A 23,676-nucleotide genomic window follows, 5' to 3' on the forward strand; every position below is an offset into this window, starting at 1 on the left:
CCTGGTGAGAATCCAGGGACAACAAACATGATGATTTTTGAATAAATATAACGTCTGTTCCAAGTGTCTTCAGTTTTTATTTGTGAGTTTGTGTGTGTGTATGTGCATCTGTGTGTATAAAACATATAATGAAGTTAGCTTAGACCCTCCCCTAGACTTAACACGTCTCTGAGCATATTTCAGGAGCAGCCACTAACTTGAATGTTGTAAAATCTGGAAATGCCCACTTTATCTGCCAGAAGATAGTTACAGCTGCATTTCCCACCTACTTATAAAACTGAGAAAAAAAATAAGATATGATACTATTGTGTTTTTCCCTTAAAAAGAGATTCCTGATTTATAATATTAACCACAGAGACATAATTTATTTTCTTACTGTTCTCACTTAAGTATGCTATAAGACAACAACAAAACATAAAATCCCCAGCTACGGACAAGACAGTAAAAAGCTACCATGATAAACTAAGTTTGAATATCCACCTCCCTTGTATACACTATGAGCAAATACATGAATAGTTGTATCAGATTTCCCTAGGACACAAAATCTCTTACTCAGCTTTAATAAAAATATAGTTTGTTCAATTTTATCAAAAGATGGCTATAAAAATGTAGTCAACAAATGCTTGTAGTGGTAACTAAAATTATTAAGCATATCTACCAACTGCTTACAAGTCCAAATATCATCTGGAAACCAGTAAATAAGGAAATTCAATACATCATTTTCTAAAATGAAATAAATAGCTCTCAAATTAACTTCTGACAATTTAAATGTGAAATATTCTGAATGGCTGTCTAGAGAATTTTCTATGTTGTTATTATAAAGAGACATAAAAATGATTACAAGCACTCAAGCACTGTTTTACTATTTCCCAAGTCTACAGTATTACTGTTATTTAAATAACAATATACATAATTCAAATAATAGCATGAAGTAAACACGTTTGTAAATTGGGTTTTACTTTTAACAGAATAAAAACACTGAATATAAAAAGTGTTTGACAGAAGTGAATACCATAACACAGACTAAATGCTTTTATATTAAACGAAAAATTATGTACTTACTATAATTTAATACTATAATTACTTTAGTAAATTACCAAATAATCTAATAAATTCACTTTCTAACTCTGGAATATTTTATTTCTAACAGCTATTGATCCATATGGAATCTCTGAAGTAACAAAATTTATAGCAAATTATATACATTTTAGCTAAGTTTACTTCTTAAGTAAAACAGATCTATCGGAGCCTGGGTGGCTCAGTCTGCTGAGCATCTGACTTTGGCTCAGGGCATCCTCATATGGTTTGTGACTTTCGGTGTCAGGTTCTGTGCTGATGGCTCAGAGTCTGGAGCCTGCTTCGAATTCTGTGTCTCCCTGTCTGCCTGCCCCACTCCTCTCAAAGATAAATAAACATTAAAATTTTTTTTTAAAAAACATAGTTATATCAGAAATATGCATTTATATTTGTATTGACTATATGCATGAAGAATATGTACAAAGCCGAAGAGTTACAGCTGTTTTAATGGAAGGCATTCTAGAGGTTTGATGAAGAACTTAGAGGAAATTACACAGCATTATGGTTAAAAAAAATAGTACCCAGTATAAGGGCAAAGAAATTTCTACTGCTTTCACATTTTGCTTCTTTACACATGAAGAATGACACCAAAGAAGATATAAAGAGTGAGAAAATGGATAGAAAAGTTACTAACTTCTAAAATAAAGTTATACTAATCAGACACTTAAAAACAGAGACCATATCAACTATAAAATGGATGAAATAAGCCTCATCTTGCAATGTTGACTTGTTAAATATGTTCCCATGTGTTCAACAATGTATCTAATATAAAGAAAATGAGTTTCAGGAAAATAAATTACTTGTTTTGTTTCAAAGCTTTTACAATATTACAGACAGCATTATTTCTTTTGCTCTTTTGGTTAAATATTTGTAGTCTGTACAAAGATAGCTTATACCTTCAAAATTTCTAAACATCATTCTGAGACAAATTGTTCCACTGTGCTCTGTGAATTTGTGCTGTAAATTCCAGAAACCAGTAATTGCTAATGTTAAAAAGTTCAAATTCCTAACGATATGTATATACTTGTATTAGCCTGTATGTGCCAGGAGAAAACTGAATACATTTCAGGGGTAGGAAGTACTGGAGATAAAAGTGAAGTGAGGGGATGGTAGTTAATTAGACTTTTCGCACCTTTGTCTTAATTTACTTGTTACAAGAATATATTACTTCAGTAACACGAATATCCTCAAAGAATTAGGGAAAAGTAATGTTAACAGCAATGAAGGAAAAGTGCAATACCAATATTCTTCATTGAAAAAGATTCCCTTTGTGAGAGGGGCTAAGATGCTGGAGTGGACCCTAGGCTTGCCTGGTTGCTCGAACTCAGCTAGATAAATATCAAATCATTCTGAAAACATAAGAAATCCACCTGAGGACTGACAGAACAAACTGCACAACTAGAGGAAGAGAAGAGGCCATACTGTGGAAGGTAGAAGGTGTGGAGATGTAATTTGGGGGAGAAATGGATGGAAGGTGCCGCAGAGAGGAGAGAGCCCTGTTCATGGAGAGAGGTACAGGGGTGAGAGAGAGAGGAACGCACAAGGGATTGCACAAGGAAAACACTTCCCCAAAGACACTGACGTAGAAAACGAGAGGGCTTGATTTTTGTGAGTTTTTACAACCATGGGGCTTGAAGGTTGGAATTTTAGAGGTCTCCAGTAAGACAGGGGTGGAGCCCTGAGGGCACTGCAGTGCTCCTGTGGAGAAGGAAGGCAGATAGCCTGGGGAAGCAGATGATGTGATCTGAGGATCCCCTGGAACACACTGGGGGGACAATACTCCTTCCTTGGGGTGCCTCTCCAGGGACAAAGGAGCATGTGGTGCCACTTCTCTCCCCTGCCTTTCAGCATAAACTAGCTTTAGTAAGCAACACAGCACCAATAGTGGTGCAAATTGCTTATACCAAGCCCCCAGCACCTTGACCCCTGAACTCTGTAGGTGATTTTCTCACACTAGTGTGCCTGAGAACCAGCACAGGGGCCTCTCATCTAGAAGACCAGCACAACCTCTCCTCCTGGAGTGCACCACATCTACTGACCATAGATTTCTGAAAAGCTTCAGCTCTAGTGGAAATAGTGTGAGGTCTCTTTTAACAAGCAGACCACGGCACACCTAGTTAAAACTCATCACATTCTGGGCAACCTTCAAACACTCCCCACCACAGATGAGGAGAAACTCTACAGAGGACTGACACAAGGGAAAGAATAGCCAAAACACAACAACAGAGTGTGCACACAATATACACCAGAGACACTTCCTGAAGCGTCAGGCCCTGGACAGCTTATGACCTCGTCTTTATAAAGCCAGTACTCTCAGAGGCAGGAAACATAACAGGCTTTTCTAACAAAAAGAAGACAGAAACCTGCCTGCATAAAATGTCAAGACAGAGGAATTCATCTCAAAACAAAGAAGAAAAGGTCATAGCCAGGGAACTACTCAAAACAGATATAATATGCTCGATCCAGAATTTAAACCAACAATCATAAGTATACTAGCTGGTCTTGAGAAAAGTATACATGACACCAGGAAGTCCCTTAACTCAGATTAAAGACCTAAAAACTAGTCAGGTCAAAATGAAAATGATATAACCAACTGGATATAATGACTAAAAAAGAACAGAAGAAGCAGAGGAATGAATAAGTGATACAGAAGATAAAATTATGGAAAATAATGAAGCTGAATGAAAGAGAGAAAGAAAAATCTTGGTTCACAAATGCAGACTTAGGGAACTTGGAGAGTCCATAAAGCATATTAACATTCATATCATGGAAGTCCCAGAAGAAGAGAAAGCAAAGGGGGCAGAAGGTTTATTTGAAGAAATAACAAGCTGAAAACTTCTCTAATCCAGGAGGCACAGAGAACTCCCATCAAAAATCAACAAAAACAGGAAACATGAAAAAATATCATAGTTAAATATACAAAATGTAGAGATCAGAAAAAATCCTAAAAGCAGTAAAAGAAAAGAAACCCCTAACTCAAAAGGCAAAACAAGTAAGGTTAGCAGCAGATCTCTCCAAAGAAGTTTGGCAGGCCAGAAGGGAGTGGCGTAATGTATGCAATGTGCAGAATGGGAAAAATGTGCAGATGACAACACTCTATCCAGCAAGGCTGTCATACAGCATAGAAGAAGAGATAAACAGTTTCTCAGACAAACAAAAGTTAAAGGAGTTTGGGACCACTAACCCAGCCCTGCAAGAAATATTAGAGGGGGCTCTCAGTGGAAGAGAAAGACCAAAGCTTACAAAGACTGGAAAGGAACAGAGAAAATCTCCAAAATGACTTAACAGATAATACAATGGCACTAAACTCGTATCTGTCAATAATTACTCTGAATGTAAATGGACTATATGCTCCAACCAAAAGACACAGGGTATCAGAATGGATTAAAAAAAAGACTGGTCTATAAGCCGCCTACAAGAGACTCATCTTAGACCTAAAGACACTTGCAGATTGAAAGTGAGGGTCTGGAGAACCACCTATCATGCTAATGAACATTGAAAGAAAGCTGGACTAGCATTATTTATTTCAGACAACCTAGATTTTAAACCAAAGACTAACAAGAGAGGAAGAAGGGCACTATATCATAACAAACGGGTCTATTCAACAAGAAGATATAACAATTGTAAATGTTTATGCCCCCAATGTAGTATACCCAAATATATAAAACAGTTAATAACAAACATAAAGGAACTCATTGATAATAATAATTTAGATGGGGATTTTAACACCCCACTTATATCAATGGACAGATTATCTAAACAAAAAATCAACAAGGAAAAAAATGGCTTTGCATGAGACACTAGACCAGATGGACTTAATAGATATCTTCAGAACATTTCATCCTAAAGCAGCAACATACACATTCTTTTGCAGTGCACATGGGACCTTCTCCCAACTAGATGGCATGCCGGGTCACAAATGAGATCATATCATGCATATGTTCATGTTTATTTATTCTTGATAGAGAGAGAGACAGAGAGGGAGCACAAACAGGGGAGAGGAAGAGAGAGAGGGAGACACAGAATCAGAAGCAGGCTCTACGCTCTGAGCTGTCAGCACAGAGCCTGATGCGGGGCTTGAACTCACAAACTGTGAGATCATGACTTGAGCCAAAGTTGGAGGCTTAACTAACTGAGCCACCCAGGTGCCCCAATATCATGCATATTTTCCAACCACAATGCTATGAAACTTGAAGTCAACCACAAGAAAAAATTTGGAAAGACCACAAATAGATGGAGCTTAAAGAACATCCTAGTTAAGAATGAAAGGGTCAACCAAGAAGTAAAGAAGAAAGAAAAATACATGGAAACAAATGGCAATGAAACCACAATGGTCCAAAATCTAAAAGCAGTTGTAAGAGGGGGTAGAGGTCTACCTCAAGAAGCATGAAAAGTCTCAAATATACAACTTAACCTTAAAACTAAAGGAGCTAGAAAAAGAACAACCAATGAAGACTAAAGCCATAAGAAGAAGGAAAATATTAAGATTAGAGCAGAAATAAATTATATAAAAACAAACAAACAAAAACCCTGTAGAACAGATCAATGTAACTAGGATTTGGTTCTTTGAAAGAATTAACAAAATTGATAAACCCCAAGCCACTTATGGGAAAGAAAAATGACCCAAATAAATAAAATCATGAATGAGAAAGGAGAAATTACAACCAGCACTACAGTGATACAAAAATTTTAAGAGGATACTATGAAAAATTATATGTTAACATATTGGGCAATAGAGAAGAAATGGATAAATTCCTAAAAACAGATGAAATACCACAACTCAAAAAAACAAGAAATGAAAAACAGGAACAGACTTATAACCAGTAAGAAATGAATTAGTAATCAAAAATCTCCTAAGAAACAAAAGTCGAGGGTCAGATGGCTTCCCAAGGGAATCCTACCAAACATTTAAAGAAGAGCTAATATCTATTCTTATAAAACTATTCCAAAAAATATAAATGGAAGGCAAACTTCCAAACTCATTCTATGAGCCAGTATTACCTTAATCAAAACCAAACCCAGACAAAGACCCCACTAAAAAAGAGAATTATAGGAGCATACAGGTGGCTCAAGTCAGTTAAACATCCAACTTCTGCTCAGGTCATGATCTCATGGTTCTCGGGGTCTGTGATGAGAGCTCAGAGCCTGGAGCTGGCTTCAGATTCTGTGTCTCCTTCTCTCTCTGCCCCTCCCACCCTTGCATATCTCTCTCTCTCTCTCTCTCTCTCTCTCTCAAAAATGATTAAACATTAAAAAATTTTTGCATTAAAAAAAGAATTATAGGCCTTCCCTGATGAGCACAAATGAATGCAAAAATTCTCAACAAAATACTAGCAACTTAAATCCAACAGTACTTTAAAAGAATCATTCACCATGATCAAGTAGGATTTATATCTGGGTTGCAAACATGCTTCAATATTCATAAATCAATGTGATATACCATATTAATTAAAGAACAAGAACTGTTTATGATCCTCTCAACAGATGCAGAATAAAAAGCATTTAATAAAGTATAGCATCCATACATGATTAAAACCCTCAACAAAGTAGGTAGAGAAGGAACATATCTTAATATCATACAGGTCATATATGAAAGATACACAGCTAATATCATCCTCAACGGGGGAAAAACTGAGAAGTTTTCCTTTACAGTCAGGAACAAGTCAGGGATGTCAATTTCACCATTGTCATTTAACATAGTACTAGAAATCCTAGCCTCAGCAATCAGACAACAGAAAGAAATAAAAGGCATCCAAATCAGTAATGAAAAAGTCAAACTTTTACTACTTACAGATGACATGATACTCTATGTAGAAAACCTGAAAGACTCCATCAAACCAGTGCTAGAACTGATACATGAACTCAGTAAAGTTACAGGATACAAAAATCAATGTACAGCAATCTGTTGCATTTCTATTCACCAATAATGAAACAGCAGAAAGAAATCAAGGAATCAATCCCATTTACAATCATACCAAACCAAAAGGAATAAAACTAACCAAAGAGGCAAAAGATTTGTACTCTGAAAACTATAGAACACTTATGAAAGAAACTGAAGATAACACAAAGAAATGGGGAAAAAATCCCATACTGATGGATTGGAAGAAGAAAAATTATTAAAAAGTCTATAATACTCAAAGCAATCTCTGTATTTAATTCAGTCCCTATCAGAACTCTACCAGTGATTGTCACAGATCTAGAACAAACAATCCTAAAATTTGTATGGAACTACAAAAGACCCTGAATAGCCAAAGCAATATTGAAAAAGAAAAGCAATACTAAGGCATCACAATTCCAGACTTCAAGTTACATTACAAAGCTGTAGCTATCAAGAGAGTATGGAAATATATATATACACACACACACATATATACATGTATATATGTATATATACACGTATATATATGTATGTACATATATACATATATACATGTATATATGTGTGTGTATATATACATATATACATGTATATATATATATATACACATACACACACACATACAGACATATATATAAAATATGTCAGGCATAAAAAAGAATGAAATCTTGCCATTTGCAAAAACATGGATGGAGCTAGAGTGTATTACACTAAGCAAAATAAGTAAGAGAAAGACAAATACCATATGATTTCACTCATATGTGGAATTCAGAAAGGAAATAGATGAACTTGGGGTGGGTCATGGAGGGAAGAGATAGGCAAACCATAAAACAGATTCCTAACTACCTAGAACAACCTGAGAGTTGTTGGAGGGGTTGCTGGGAGAAGGGGTTAAATGGGTAATGGGTACTAAAGAGGGAGGGCACTTGTGATGAGCACTAGGTGTTGTATATAAGTGATGAATCACAATATTCTACTACTACTGAAACTACTGTTACACTATATATTAACTAACTGGCAATTAAATAAAAATTTTAAAAAATTAAGTTAATTGGGGTGGCTGGGTGGCTCAGGTCATGATCTCATGGTTTGTGGGTTTGAGCCCCATGTCAGGCTCTGTGCTGACAGCTCAGATTCTGTGTCTCCCTCTTTCTTTGCCCCTTCCCTGCTTATTCTTTGTCTCTCTCTGTCTCTCAAAAATAAATAAATGTTAAACAAAAATTTTTTTAGATAAAGTTAATTTCTGACTTCCAAAAAAATTCCCTTTGCAAATGAAGAGAACATTACAAGGTTAACAAAGGACCTGTTACATATAAAATTTTAAGAATGTAATTAAGTACTCTTATAGTAAGCTGTACCTAAGAAAAATGGAATTTTTCCTGTTCTGTTCTAAATGTAAAATTTTAAAAACATGCAAAAGTTCCTTCTCTAGGCCCCAAATGAATAGAGCATGTGTCTATATCATGAAAAATAGCTACTAAGGCAGATGGATATTTCAAATTAGGAGAAAACTAGATAATTTAATACTTCTAACAGAAAAGACTATAACTAGATGAAACAATATTAAGAATAAATTTATGTAATGAAACATCTTAAAGGAGAATACCAACATTCCACCACTGATCTTTACAGCTAATAGGGGAAAATTTTTCTCTCAGAAGGTAATCCAAGCAATCTTTGATGTCATTCAACATCTCCAGGATGTTCTACCCCTAGCCTGGACATTCAGCTTGCTGTAGAACTAATGACTATTTTCTCGATTTACCCTGAAGTTAGTTGCCTCCGATTTCTTTAAGAATAACTTCCTACTTGTGAAGACTGCATCTCCCATTCACTTATTTGTCAAACATCCTCTCTGCAACAACTGTGCTCCAGGTACTGGTGAGGCTACGACAATACAAACGATGAGCAAGACCATAGTTAGCCCCGTTCTTTATTGGATTAGTGATCTAATAATAAAAAGTGGTATTAATCAAAACCAGCCAGAAAAATAGTAAAACTATAGCAAGAAATATGATGAAGATGTAGGCTATGCCATTATATGGTTCAAAATAGGGAGGAGAAAGAGAAAGGAGGTACACAAAGGCGTCTCTAACAAAGGTAAAATCTGAAGGATTTAGTATGGGATAACTAGACAGAGAATAAGGAAAAGAATGCATGAGAATGAGAACAAATTATGCACAAAGCTCAGAGGTAAACATAAGTAAGTATCTCTATGATTAGGGTGAAAGAAGTCCAGGAAGGCAAGAGGTAGAAAATGAGGGAAAGAGGTGGTGAAGATGGAAGAATGTGAAGGCCAGACAACAGAGAGCCCCCCTGAACCATTTAAAAGGAGCTTGAAGGATCCAAGTGTCACCCTGGAGTTGTGTTTTGTAAAGATCTTTCTAGCGAGGTGCAGTGTACAGAGCAGATGGTGAAGGGCCAGAATGGATGCAGGTAGAGAAATGGAGAGATGGCTAGAACAGGCCACGGACGACATGACGGTTACATGCATTATTAGATAGGAGAAGTGATGGTGCAGGAGGAAGAGGGGATGGAGAGAAATGGGTAGATTTGAAACATACTTAGGTAAAATAAATAAGTGTTAATGAAGGATTAGAAATGGGAAAAAGGGTTTCTTTATCCCAAGTATTTCACTCATAGAATGTCTACACTAAATCACTGTTAGATTAATAAAGGAATAAACAGATAAATAAATAATCCCATTTTTTCTGCTTACCCTATAAAAGAAAATCACTGTTAGTGAAAAGGAATATAAAAGAAAGTATCAACCCTTATTCTTATACAATGTATTAATTGTACACAGATATACCAACAAGATTTTTACCTTTTTATATACAGAGAAAATGAAAAAAATCTAAGCAAACCCTAGTAATACTGATTAAAAAGTAAAATAGGGAACTCAACAGTACCAAGAACTAGTTTTTGACTGTGAAATGTAGAAGGATAGGTTATTTCAATTTGACAGAAGATTAATCAGAGTTTTTTACTGGGAGGAGAGAGTATTTTTTTTTTCAAAAGTAGAGGTTTCAGGGGCACATGGGTGGCTCAGTCAGTTAAGCATCTGACTCTTCAACTCAGCTCAGATCATGATCTCACAGTTGGTGAGATCAAGCCCCACATGGGGCTCTGTGCTGTTAGCTTGGGGTTCTCTCTCCCTTTTTCTCTGCCTCTCCCTCCTTCCATCCTTCTCTTCCTCCCTCTCTCTCAAAATAAATAAACTTAAAAAAATCAGTAGAGGTTTTGGGACTGTTGTTTTTAGATTTTCTTGCAGTTAAAAAAAAAAAAACCTCCTGAACTATTTCTTTAATAGTACCATCTTTAGTGGTAAAAATTGAGGAGGAATATCTTCTTTAATTGTTGTACTCATAGATATTAAAATGTCTCCTCCTTAAAAATCTTGCTTTTATAGTCCTCTGGTAATATGTCTCAATTTGGGAAGAGGGAGCAAAGAAGGCAGCACTCAAATAATTCACAAATAAAAGTCATGTTAACCAAATTAGAAATGACAGGACACTGGTACCAAGAATTAGAGATGCCTGTATCTGGAGGAAGAAAACTTTTTTTAGGCAAAAAGCCCAATGGAACTAGAAGTTCTACTATTAAAGTTAGCATGGTAAAATTTTGTCAGTTGTACATAATAATTTTTATATTAACTAAGAATCAGTGCTAAGAAACAAAAATAATTCCCCTCAGATAGTAAGAAGTTAATGCCTATTTAGTAGTTAATTTTTAAGGGTGATTTCTTATTAGAAACAGAAACATCTATTAAAAACTTATAAATGATGAAGAGAAAACAAGGCACAAATCTGATTAAAGAAAAGCTGATATTAAGCATGAATCCAAAACTGAAAGTAACTTTTCTCTTTAATACTGCAAAGCCACTTATTCTTGAAACTTCAGAGGTTTTGAGTAAGAAGCTACTAAATAAGGATGCTAACTTTTTTTGATAATGTAAAAAAAAAAAAGAACAAGTTAACTTGCTAATAAATATGCCATAATCTCTGAGCCAGTTTCTAATTTCTTTTTCTATCACTGTAACAAAGTTTGTATAACAAGAAAAATCTCAATAGGATTAGGGCATCAATTATTTTCCCATTCTGCAAGTTACACAGGAGGAGGGGAATTATTAACAGGAATGATAAAGCTGTACTTGCATTTGGTAACACAAAGAGTAGCTTACAAATGAGACGTCTCATTAGTTTGAGCAGATGGATCAAAATTAAAGGCTGAATCGCCAACTTTTAATTTCCCAATTGCCAAGAAGATTTGAAGTCTTGCAGAGTATGACTGTTGAAAAGTCAACATGCAAAGATTTTCTCCATCTGTCATCAACACATGCTTGAGTGGAACACAACTGCCTCCTACTGTTTTTAATACTGTTAAGGCAAAGCTGCACACAAAATCTATTAAGTACACGAGCACATAAGTTTCGATGATTGGTATACTAAAACCTCTGGAAGAGGATGACCAGAGAATATCAGCATGATTTTTGAACATGAAATTTGCTCTACTCCAATGTAATATAAATGGAGAGAAAAACAACAACAACAACAAACTCATTTGTGTACTTAATAGGAAACTGTCAATTTTTGGCATGAAAATTATTCAATTGCCTGAGAGTTATAGTTTTCTGTTTTTTATTAGACTTTTATTTCAGTCTTATTACCAATGGTCTGGAAAGACACTGCGCAGATTAAAGTATTTAGGGAAACCACAATTAGGGAGGAAAGCCAAAATAGTAAACAACTGGAAGGCAAGAAAACAAAATCAAGGAGTAGTCACAGGAAGGATTTTTTAACTGGTTGGCAGAGAGAGCATAGCATGCGGTGGTAGCAGGGTGAATTCATTTGATTTTCCAGGAGTAGAATAGACTTAAATTTCTTACTACTATACATTAGCTGCTAAGATGTATTTAAAAGGCAACAAAATAAAGCTAAAGTTTGTTAGGTACACGGCCCCACAAAGAATAACTTATGTTCTCTTAATAACAAGAAAAAGCCCATTTACTGAATATGTAGTTGGCTACTTAATAACAATACACTAATACAGTTAGTTATAACTATACCTGAATCCAAGAAGCCAAGGTTTCTCCCTCTATACATGTATTTATTTACACATGTACACACAAATACATACACAATTTACTGTACTTATATGTACAATAAAACATTTAAATAGAAGAGTCTCTTAGAATGAGGCTCCCATGTATAGTTGGACCTTTCAGTTGCCAGAACTGGGCAGAATAATATAACTGAAGAGTTAACTTGGGTGTCAGTATTTTAGAATAAAATAAAAAGATTGTTGAATTATATATTTTTCATTTTATGACAGCTGGATAGAAATTCATTTGTTGAAATTACTTGGAACCTTATATAAAGAGAGACAGTAACTGGGATAACATTATAGTCAACCTCAATTAAGAAGGGTTTTGAAAAAACACGATCACAGAGTATTCTATCAGGAAGTTCTTTGTTAATCCTCTAAATAAAAGCAGAGGACCACATCTTAGTGAAGGTATGTATTCAAGGAGCTAATAAAAGTGGAGAAATAATCCAGTGAGGGGTTCTAAGCCCCTGAAAACAAATTACCACGAAAGCCTCAGTGTGATGGATTACATCGAAGACTCTTAAGCCTTCCTGAAATAGGTTATCTACCTCAGCTTCCAAAATCAAAATGTGTAATAGTCCTCCTCTCCAAGCATCTTCTCTGCAATTTCAGCTCTGGACACATTATAAAGGCAATCACCAGAAGCTGCCACACATTCAGCTGAATTAACTTATAGGACAAATTGTATCTGGCAGAGCAATTTGCAAACAGAAGACTTTGAATGATCCCTTTGAAAATTCAGACTGAAACAGATGAACATTTTAGTTTTGAGCAACTTTTCCAAAGTTGCAAACATAATAAAGGTAATAAAGAAATGAAAAAGATGGAGCTCTGTTTCCAAATTATGTTCACAAAAAAGGTCTTGCGAAGATTGCGTTAACATAAGATCTGCCTTAACAACTCCGTACTTGTGGCGCTGGCACTGGTGTTTGTGCTACTAGCAAAATTAGAAGCTACTATCAATGGTTAAGGGATAATCTCGATGCCTATCAGGATTTCATGTTTCCTATCTTCCCAATCTCCTGAGGATGTTAAATCTTTGAAGACGAGGCAGTTCACCACAATCAAATTGTGTTTACCAGAGAGACCCCATACACAAGACACTATAATAGGAACTTAAGCAATAATATCCTCTTGTAATCCAGTCTTACTACACAGGACCTTTCCTACTGGAACACAAAACCTAAAAGGACCACATTGCACAGAACGCACTGATTAAAATTTAAATATGCCAGGTTTGATCTTAGTGTTTATTTGAACTTCAGTGTTATTGTTTCTATTTAAGGTTCTGTCATATTTTTGGATGGACAAAATATAATAGAGAAACTATAGGAGTAATGGAGAAAAAAGGTAGGAAATAAAGGAAATAAGATGCATTTAAAAAAATGAAAGGACATACATTGACAAAAAAGTTATACTTGTTTAAATTCTTTTTTTCCCCTCAATCTCTTTTATATCAGTCATACTTAAACTACATTTAAATACTGCAATTACAGAAGTCAAAGACCAGAGGGTCACAGTTATGAAGCAAAAACACAGAGAAGAACGTTTTTGTAATTGAAAGTGAGTGCATGGGGAGCCTGGGGGGCTCAGTCAGGTAAGCATCTGACTCTTGATTTTGGTTCAGGTCATGATCTCATGGTTCCTGAGTTCAATCCCTGCATCGGGCTCTGTGCTGGCAGCAGAATCTGCTTGGGATTCCCTCTCTCTCCCTCTGTCTCTGCCTCTCCCCCACCTGCACTGTCTCCATCTCTCTCAAAATAAATAAACTATAAAAAAAGGAGAATACATACTCAAAGCAAAGCATGAACAATAGGTATGCAAAATGTGTTTTTTTGTAATCAGGAAATAAAAATAGTGGCTGCTAGGGGCACCTGGGTGGCTCAGTCACTAAGCATCTGACTCTTGATTTTGTTTCGGGTCATGATCTCTCAGTTCGTGAGTTCAAGCCAAGTTGTCAGTCTCTGTGCTGACAGCAGGCACCCTGCTTGGGACTCTCTCTCTCTGCCCCTTCCCTCCTCATGAGCTCCTTCTCTCTCAGAATAAATAAACATTAAAGAAAGAAGTAACAGCGGTCTAAGAAAAAAGTTCACTGACTTGTTACCACCCTATTATGTGCCTTCAAAGTATACAACAAATTCAAAACAGCAAACGTAGCAGATCACAATCTTACCTTACATTATACTGGTAAAACTTTTCAGGAAAACATGCCATTAGTTCCTAAAATCCTATATAGGTCTGCTATGACCATGAAATGGTTTAACCCACTCAGAATGTATTATATGATCATGTGCCAAGACTGCAGAATGTGGCCATTTGTGCCATAATTCCTAGAAAGTTTATCCCAAGAAATGTTTCAACAGAAAGAATAATAGGCAGAAAGATGATGACTACAGTAGCACTTTCTTTAGTAACAGAAAATTGCAAACATTGAAAACACTTACTAATATAGGAATAAGCAGAAATAGAGGAACAGCCAATGTCAGCTTGATGGTAAAGGAGCAGTGTAAAGTCCTGAACATGCTGTGAGCTTTGTCCCCACAAAGGCTTGTGTCTCAGTCCTGTTGCAGACCTTTTCTGGCTGTATGTACTAGCTGGGGAAGCTGCTTAACATGTAGGCTCGTTTTCTCTTTGAAGAAAAGGAGATTATAATGTACATGTCAGGATGGGAAAATTAAAAGTCCAAAGACATTCACATGGCTTCTGAAAAATAAAACTCTTTCTCTTTTACAGATATTAAAATTGTGAGGACCATGTAGAAACAATGTAAAATGTTTACTATTCAGTAAAGAAAACTGTGAATATAAATCTGTATTTAGAGTATGACTTAGTATGCACTGCAACTAATAATGAGGTTAGAATGAACAAACTTAAAGGCTACATATGCAATTGGTTAAAAAATGATGACTGGATGTGCACCAAAATTACAATAATGTTAAAATGGCAAATAGTGAGACTATAAAAAATTTCCTTAGTGTTGTTATTTTATTTTTATAATTAAAAAAAGTAAAAGAGACTTGTGGGTCCTACTATTATGGAAAATAAACACCACCACTAATCATTCAAAAACAGAGACTGTGAGACCTGCAGCCTAAGCCTAACTCCTTCAGGCACACAGCATGAAGAGGGCCATAGTTATCCTGTCTAATTCTAGTTTGGAAAGAGGCACAGAGTTGGACACGTCTCTGATCCCTAAGTGTTTCAGTGGACTCTCAAACTGCAATCGAACTCTACACAGTCACCCACAGAGCATCTTCACCCAAACACGAGTGCAGGGTACGAAGAGAGCTGGCAGGTCATGCATCCTTAAAAGATCGGCAATCTTGGATGCCATGGCATGCACACAAAAGGTAAGAAGGTAATGCTTGTACCCAACTTCTGCCTCAGCTTTGCTCGCTTTCCGTTCCCTTGTTCTTCCTGCCCTGCAGCAGCCCCTGGTCACATGAGGCCTCCCTCCCCTGGGGTATCCTATCCAAGTCCGTTCTTTCTAAATCGGAAACCAGTGCTATGAACCCAGCTCTCCATCCCAACTTGTCCTTTAGAATTCATAACTGCAAATAACTGCAGTCTGGCAGCTTTCTTTTTGAAAAGTGATGTACTGAACAATTTCACACTAAGAAGGAAAGGCATGGCAGTAAGATCCCATCTCTATTAATCAAAGACCCCCAGCCAGCATACTTCATAAATCATGATTCCTAGGGGAACATGTTAGCCTCTGTAACAGTGAAAAAAACATGCCAGAAGAGGAAGAGGAAATAAGCTTCCTAGGATCTTTAAATTACAACATTTAATTGGACTTTTACTTACAGGAGAAAATACAATGACCACTCTTACCAAAAATAAGGAATAAGAGAATTGAGGAATAGGAGTATTTTTTAAAGAATTATTTTATAATGTAATATTTAATAATGAAAAACAGGCTGGAGTGATATAACAAATATATGTAAAGAATAATTATAAACAGTATGATAAAAGCAAAAAATGTTACAAAGATAAGTGATCTGTAGTTCCCAAGGCCTCAAAATAGCTCTAGTACTGGCAGTAATGGTATTATTAAGCCATTTACTTATGTGAGTGTTAACACTATGTATTTATCAACCTCACTAAGAAAGAATTCACAAAATCTCCTTTTTTTTTATTCTAAAAAAAAAGATTTATTTCTATTAGAAACAATTCTGTGTTCTGAAATAATGACACAAGTATCCACTCATCTGGTCAGTACGTGCTAACTGCAGTGGAAGGAAATGATTCTTTTAATTTTTTAAAATTCCTACCAGTGGTGTCTTAAATATTTTTATAACATTTGCAAGAATATTACAAAAGGACAGGCAACTAGGCCTGTCGGGGCTCCATACTGAATGTGGAGACTGCTTAAGATGGTCTCTTTCTCCTCTTCTCTCTCTGCCCCTCTCCCCTGTTCAAGCTTTCTATTTTTCTCTCTCTCTAAAAAAAGGAATAATTAATGTTTTCCTGACCTAGAGTCAAAATTTATATATTTATATGTTCTATACGTAGTAAGATATTAACAGTTTAGTTTCCATTATCTTAAAAGAGAAAAAAAAATAAAGGCTTACATTTATTTAAAAAAATGTGTAATAGATGACAAAAAGTTTTCCTGTGATAGAAGAAATCCTATCACAATTGAAACTTATGGGAAAAAAATGTTAACTCACAGTTCAAACTTACATGGAGACACAAAATAGCCAACACAATGCTGAAGAATAAAGTTGGAGGGCTGATACTTCCTGACTTCAAAAGTGACCATAAAGATACAGTAATCAGAACACTCTAGTATTAGTTAAAGAACAGCCAAACAAATTAATGGAAAAGAATAGGGAGCCCAGAAATAAGCCATAAATACAGCCTAGTGACCTTTGAGAAATGAGTAAAGGTGATAAAATGGAGCAAAGATGGTCTTTTCAATAAATGGTGCTGGAACAACTAAACATCAACATGCAAATAATTATAATAATAAATCTAGACATGGACCTCCCACCCTTTCTGAATTTTAATTCAAAACCAATGATAGGCCTAAATGTAAACACAAAGCTACAAAATTCCTAGAAGATAACATAGGTAAACATCTAGGTGACTTTAGGCATGGTGATGCCTTTTTAGATACAGCACCATAAGCACAGTATATGAGATAATTGTAAGCCAGATTATCAAAATTAAAAAATGTTTGTAAAAGATACTGCTGAGAAAATGAGAAGACAAGTCATAGGAGAAAATATTTGCAAAAAATAATACTGATAAATGACTTTTATCCAAATAACTCCTAAAACTCAATAAGAAAATGAACAACCTGACTTTAAAATGGCCAAAGACCAAAGATACAGATGAAAAATATGTTCAACATCATTCGTCATTAGGGAAATGCAAATTAAAACAATAGATACCACTACACACCTGTTAGAATGGCCAAAATACTGGTATCACCAAATACTAGTGAGGCTATGGAGCAAAAGGAATTCTTATTCACTGCTGGTAGGAAGGCCAAATGGTACAAAATTTTTGAAAACAGTATAAGAATTTCTTACAAAACTAAACATAGTCTTACTATATGACCCAGTAATCACACTCCTTGGTATTTACCCAAAGAAACTGTAAACTTAAGTCCACACAACACAGATGTTTGTAGCAGCTTTAATCATAAGTGCCAAAACGTGGCAGCAATCAAGATATAACTCAGTATGTTAAGAAATAAATAACAGTTTTATATCCAGACAGTGGAGTATTATCAGTGATAAAAAGAATAAGCTCTCAAGTCATGAAAAGAAATGGAGAAACCTCAAACAGATAATGTGAAAACAAGCCAATCTGAAAAGGCTACAGATACAGACTATATGATATTCTGGAAAAGGCAAAACAACAGAAAGATTAAAAAGATTTAAAAGGTCAGCAGTTTCCAGGGGTAAATGGGAAGGTTTGATGAACAGGCTGAACACAGCTGAACACGGAGAGTTTTCAGGGGAGTGAAATTCTTCTGTGTGATACTATAATGGTGGATACATGACATTATACATTTGTCCAAACCTACAGAATAAACTTCAAGAGTGAATCCCACTCAATTTTGCCTGTGAGCCCAAAATTGCTCTAAAAACAGAATGTTAATTTTTTTTAATTTAATGGGGAAAACATATTTACTTAACATTTTTAATATAGCATATACAAATAGATTTTGTGGATTCCATAGCTACATTGCTTAGCTGCTAATCTAGTTAAAATTTTCTGTAATATAAAAGTTAGAAATAAATGTTTGTGGCAGTAATATCTACTTAATTACACTGAACTTATCTTGTTCTTTTACAAAGAAGGTACAAATGGTGGTGATTATAGAGGGTATTTTTTTCTTTTGGGATTTTCACAGTACTGCCGTCATATGTTTCTCTAGATAAATTTTACGATCATCAGACATTCACTACAAATAAATCTTATGAGGCAATCTAGAACAGACTTTAGAAAACAGGCCAAATGCAGTTGCTGCTTGCTTTTGTAAATAAAGTTTTATTGAAACACAGCCACACCCAATTGTTCACATAGTGTCCATGGCTGCTTTCATGCTACAACAGCACTACTGAGTAGCTACAACGAAGAACAACAGAAGGCCCACAAAGCCTAAAATATTTACCATATGGCCCTTAAAAAAAGTTTCCTGGACTCTAAGAATAAGTAGTTGGTATTTGGTAATATTTTTGATTAAAGAAAGAAAATTGGTCTTTAACCTTTATTTATACATAATAAATAATGCAACTCCTCAAAGCAGTTTTCTAATGAAGATCAAACAAATACACTGATATAAAATAAATGCACACAGCGTGATGATGACATGATGGTTAGTGGAAACTGGATACTCACATGGACTGGATATACAAGTGCACTATAAAATGATGAAAAGATGTTACTTTATTTTGTAGAGCACCTCATTTTCTTCACATGTCAAATGACAATAATAGTACCTGCCTTATTGGCTGCTGAGAGGATTCAATGAAAATAAATGTAAGATAATTTTAGCCATTTCAGACATTTAAGAATCATTAGGAAAGGTAAGTCACTAATATATAATTCAATCATGATTTCTTTTCCTTAAAAAATATTCATAAACCTAAGGACATTCTCTTGAGAGTAGTTAGAAACCTGATTTTAAAGTTATTTCTTAAAGGGGCAAAATGCATCAAAGATGCTCAGTGGGCCATGTTCCATGCCTTCCAGTTTAATTCATCATTGATTTGTTTATATACTGGGGCTTGAAACAAGACTTAGTCTGGAAACAAAAAGTATTTCACTGCTCTTAAAATAAATTTAAAAACCAAAGGACCAGAAAGTATTTAATTTTTTGTGTCATAAAAGGTTAATAACATAGAAAAAAGTCCATAATAAAATAAAATGATCTAAAGAACCATATACAATTGGGCAATGACTAAGTTTTATGCAAGCAATTATTATCATCCTACTTTTTCTTTAATAATCTTGATTGGAGCATTTTGAACAATGGAGTTTAAAAGTTAAACTCCTTAATTCCCAAGCACAATAAAACAATATAAAACTTTATCATATATATTTCAATTGATACAACTTCATAAAACAGTAATAATAGAACATTTAAAATTTTTACATTATGTAAAAAAAATACAAATTAAAATTTTTGAGGTATGAAGGAAGATTGCTTTTTTAAAAGATTAAAAAAAAACAACCAGGAGTATAAAAGAAAAAATCCTTCTCTCTCTTATTTAATGAAATAGCAAAAAATAAAAAAATAAAAAGATCTATCAATAGTGGGATGACAATTTATGAATATTTTATGACTTACATGGCTAACTGCTCGGCTAAAATATTCGTAAAAAATAAAACCTCACGGTCATTATCTCAGAATTCAATAACAATTTTAAGAGCATAAAAATTAACAATTTTAATCATTAAGTATTCTCTAAAAACAGGAGAAAATAAAGTGTACCTGGTGTCCAGCCTTTACTTGCTTCAAAACACTTTCATAGCATACTTCATCCATGTTGTTTAGCTGCTGCACCTTAAGGTTTTTAAAACATGAATAGTATCAAATGAAGCAATTATAAACTTTCTAACTATCAACAAAACTTTGCTTATCATAAGGCATTTTTTTTCTTTTTAGATTAACAAGCATGTAGAAACAACAAATGCAATATAAATACTAAAAATTTTAAAAAAGTAAAAGTACAAATAAAATACCTCATGCTAACTTTCTAAGTATGCCAACTTTTGTAAAAACAATATTAAGAATAATATACTAATTACACATATTTTAGAATAATTGTAGAGTTTTTGTTTTCCCCAGAGAAGCCCACTCATCAGGCTTTTTTTCTTCTGTTTTATTCTATAAAGTATACAGCTTCCCTGTGTAATTCTCAAAAATCACCAGAATAGCACTAGTAGAATGCCATGGTATATAAAGTGAGAATTAAAATGGGGTGCCTGGGTGGCTTAGTTGGTTTAGCATCCGACTTCAGCTCAGGTCATGATCTCACGGTTCGTGAGTTCGATCCCCGTGTCGGGCTCTGTGCTGACAGCTCAGAGCTTGGAGTCTGTTTCGGATTCTGTGTCTCCCCCTCTCTCTCTCTACTACTCCCCAACTCTCTCTTTCTCTCTCTCAAAAATAAATGAAACATTAAAAAAATTTATGAAGTTAGAATCAAGGGAAACATACTATTTCTATAATACATATGGAAAGCGGTAGATATTTTTCTACAGAAATATTTTTCAGATTAATTGGCAATTACCAATTCATGAGTTAAGAAAGGATCTCATTTTCCCTATTAATGAGAAAACTTCCAACCAGAAAGGTAAGATGGTTCATCCAAAGGAGGAGGTGTGTGATCCAGCCTGCATCTCTCGACTTATAAGCATTAAACAATACAACAAAAACATTTTTAGAAAAGAAAAGCATATTATTAAAAAATATATTTACCTTATTTGCACTTTTAACACCCAGAAATGTCTGTCCAAGAGGAACTGGTCGAAAACGGCCATCAAAGTAGAAAAGTCCAATATAGGGATTAACGTGTAAAAATGTAGCAACATCGAGGTAGTTGGGTAAGGTTGCAGACAGTCCAAGAATCCTGATCATACTCTGTGTGGATTCTACCTACATGGATTATATTATTTAATGTATGAGGTAGTTTCACCGATTTGGATTTTTACTGTTTGAAATAAGTTTTAATAAATAGAGTATATGAAACATTTAAATAAAACAAGATTCTACTCCCATTAAAAATGTAGTAATGATACACAGTCTGAAAGACAGATAACTGTCTTTATCTGAAAGATTTAACAATAAAACAATGAAAGAAAACTGGTCTAAGGCTGGCATCAAGGATAATATAAAATATACAATAAAACCAGACTCCACCTCCCCCAAATATGTAATAACAATACAGTCTGACAGATAACTGTCCTTATCTGAAAGATAAACAATAAAAGAAAACTGGTCTAAGCCTGCCATCAAGGATAATGCAAAATAATTAAAATGTAATTTTAGTCGATGTCCTGAACTCAAGAATCTTTTTTTTTTTTCCTAAAAATGTAACAAAGTAAGTGACATCTACAGATCAGGTTTTAGTCTAAGTATTATCAATTTATAATTTCAGGTGCTAAAAACACAAAAGTCTATAAGCTAAATATTTCTAGTGCTTCACAAATTTAAATTTAAAATGCATGACAGAAATATTTGACACTAGGTGTATATATACATTTAATGAAAATTTATTTCTATACACCTTTTAAAAAATTATTGAAGACTCATTTATTAAATCAGCATTTTCCTTCCCTTATAGATTGCCTACTTAGTCAGTAATTCTTTACCTATTATATAGTATTCCTTTTACTGTATCATAGTAACATAGAGTTGAGCATAGCAGTAACATAAATGACTGAGAAACCAACACAACTAACTATTCTATCATCAGAGAAGAAGTTTTCAAATTGGTTTACCAAATTATCATAAAGCACTGGATATTAAAATATTTTTATATTCACAACAAAAGAGAGAAAGTTTGCATGGAATAATAGCCAAAACTTGGGAAAAATTACAAACTACTCGAAACATGAATTAAGCCATATCTTTGCATTCATGGTGTAGTGTTAATAGTCTCATTTTACTATCTGTTTACCAATTATGTATCAAGCTCTTAATAGCAGGCACAAGAGAGCAGGAGCCTCGAGTCCATATGTAAAATGGCAAAAACCATCATGATGTGTCCTATTAATAGTAGCAGTTTCCAAAAACTGTAAGAATAATAGACAAAGATCACTAAATAAACTCCGGTAAGTCAGGGAAGGTTTGCGAGTGGATTCTAAACTGCCAAGTGGAAAAAGGAGTGACAGAAGATGTGGTTAGAAATATAGAAATGACCATGAAAGAGCGCACATGCCAAGAAGTTTGTCCATTTAACTGCTCACAAGCACTCAACAGTGTCCAGTTCTCTCTCAGTTATGTTTTCAGGGCTAATTCATGATTAACTCACAAAACTTCTGATATTTTCATCTTTTTAAGTTTCTACACATTCAGTAAAAGGTCCTTATCGTTTCTAATTTTATTTATCCATTGGTTTTCTATTTGTGATTAGACATGTTAGAGGTTTCTTTATTTTAGTTTTTTTAATTGGCTTTTAAAAACTCTACTGTTGGAGCCAAGATGGCGGAGAGGAAGGGAGCTCTGTAAATTCCGTCCACCTCATCTATCGAACTGAGAAGGACATTACTCTCATCTGCAAGAGTGGAAGGAGAAAATACGGACTCCAGAAAGAAAGGAACCTCAAGGATACCTGAGTGAGTGAGTGAGAACTGGGGAGATCTGAAAACGGGCCAGCCCGAGACAGGCAGGGGAGGCAGAAGCCCCAGCCCAACGCGGGGCAAGCGCACAGAGCCCGAGAGACAAAGGGAAGAGACAGAGAGTCTGAACACGCTCATAGTACTGTCTCTGGGGAAGAAGTAAAGAACGCTTGGCTGCGCTTGGAGAGAGAAACCCACTCCATAGATAACTGCTGGGTAGCCGGAATCTGAACCCGGGTGGCGCCAGGGAAGGAACAGCTTCCAGCCCTAAGCCATCTCGGCGGGGAATCAGTGTCAGCTGCGGCTGTGCCAGGGGCGTGCACTTCGAACTTGGTTTTGGGAACTGGACCACGCATCGCATTTCCACGGCGCATCTCGCCCCCTGCACTGGCTGCCTGAATCCCGAATCCCAGGTGCCCACAGGAAAAAATAGGGCCCACACCTACGTGACCCCCTACAGGGAGTCAGCTGCGGGTGGAGGCCTGGGCGGAGGCCTGGGCGCGCTTGCGCCTAGGCTGCAGGAGCTCCCAGCTCATTTCCAGCAGCGCACAGCGCCCTGAGCAACAGCTATCAGAAGCCAAGAGAGACTCAATTTTTTTTTCTTTCCCCCATTGCAATCGCGATCCTGGCTGGGGTTGGGGACTTCACAATTCAGTCTCTGAAGGTGCGCTGAAATCCCTGCCTGAGCCAAGACAAACTGATTCCTCCCCCTAAGAAGCCAGCCACCAAAACAAATACATTTCATCTGTGAAAGCACAAACGTGCATGGACTGGAACTTTGAACCAAGGCAGGCCTGGAAAATACAACT

General features: G+C 35.5%; 1 protein-coding gene across 1 annotated transcript in view; it reads right to left on the reverse strand.

Moving 5' to 3' along the window:
- ASCC3 (activating signal cointegrator 1 complex subunit 3) overlaps nt 1–23,676 on the reverse strand; it is a 328,231-nt gene that overhangs the window by 167,974 nt on the left and 136,581 nt on the right. The window contains exons 12-13 of the mRNA XM_029944011.1: nt 21,006–21,182; nt 20,019–20,090 (exon numbers count right to left, since the gene is read on the reverse strand). Coding sequence (XP_029799871.1) covers nt 20,019–20,090; nt 21,006–21,182 — 249 coding nt within the window. The remainder of the gene's footprint in view (nt 1–20,018; nt 20,091–21,005; nt 21,183–23,676) is intronic.

This window comes from Suricata suricatta, chromosome 7, assembly GCF_006229205.1.
Source record: "Suricata suricatta isolate VVHF042 chromosome 7, meerkat_22Aug2017_6uvM2_HiC, whole genome shotgun sequence".
NCBI classification, from domain to species: domain Eukaryota; kingdom Metazoa; phylum Chordata; class Mammalia; order Carnivora; family Herpestidae; genus Suricata; species Suricata suricatta.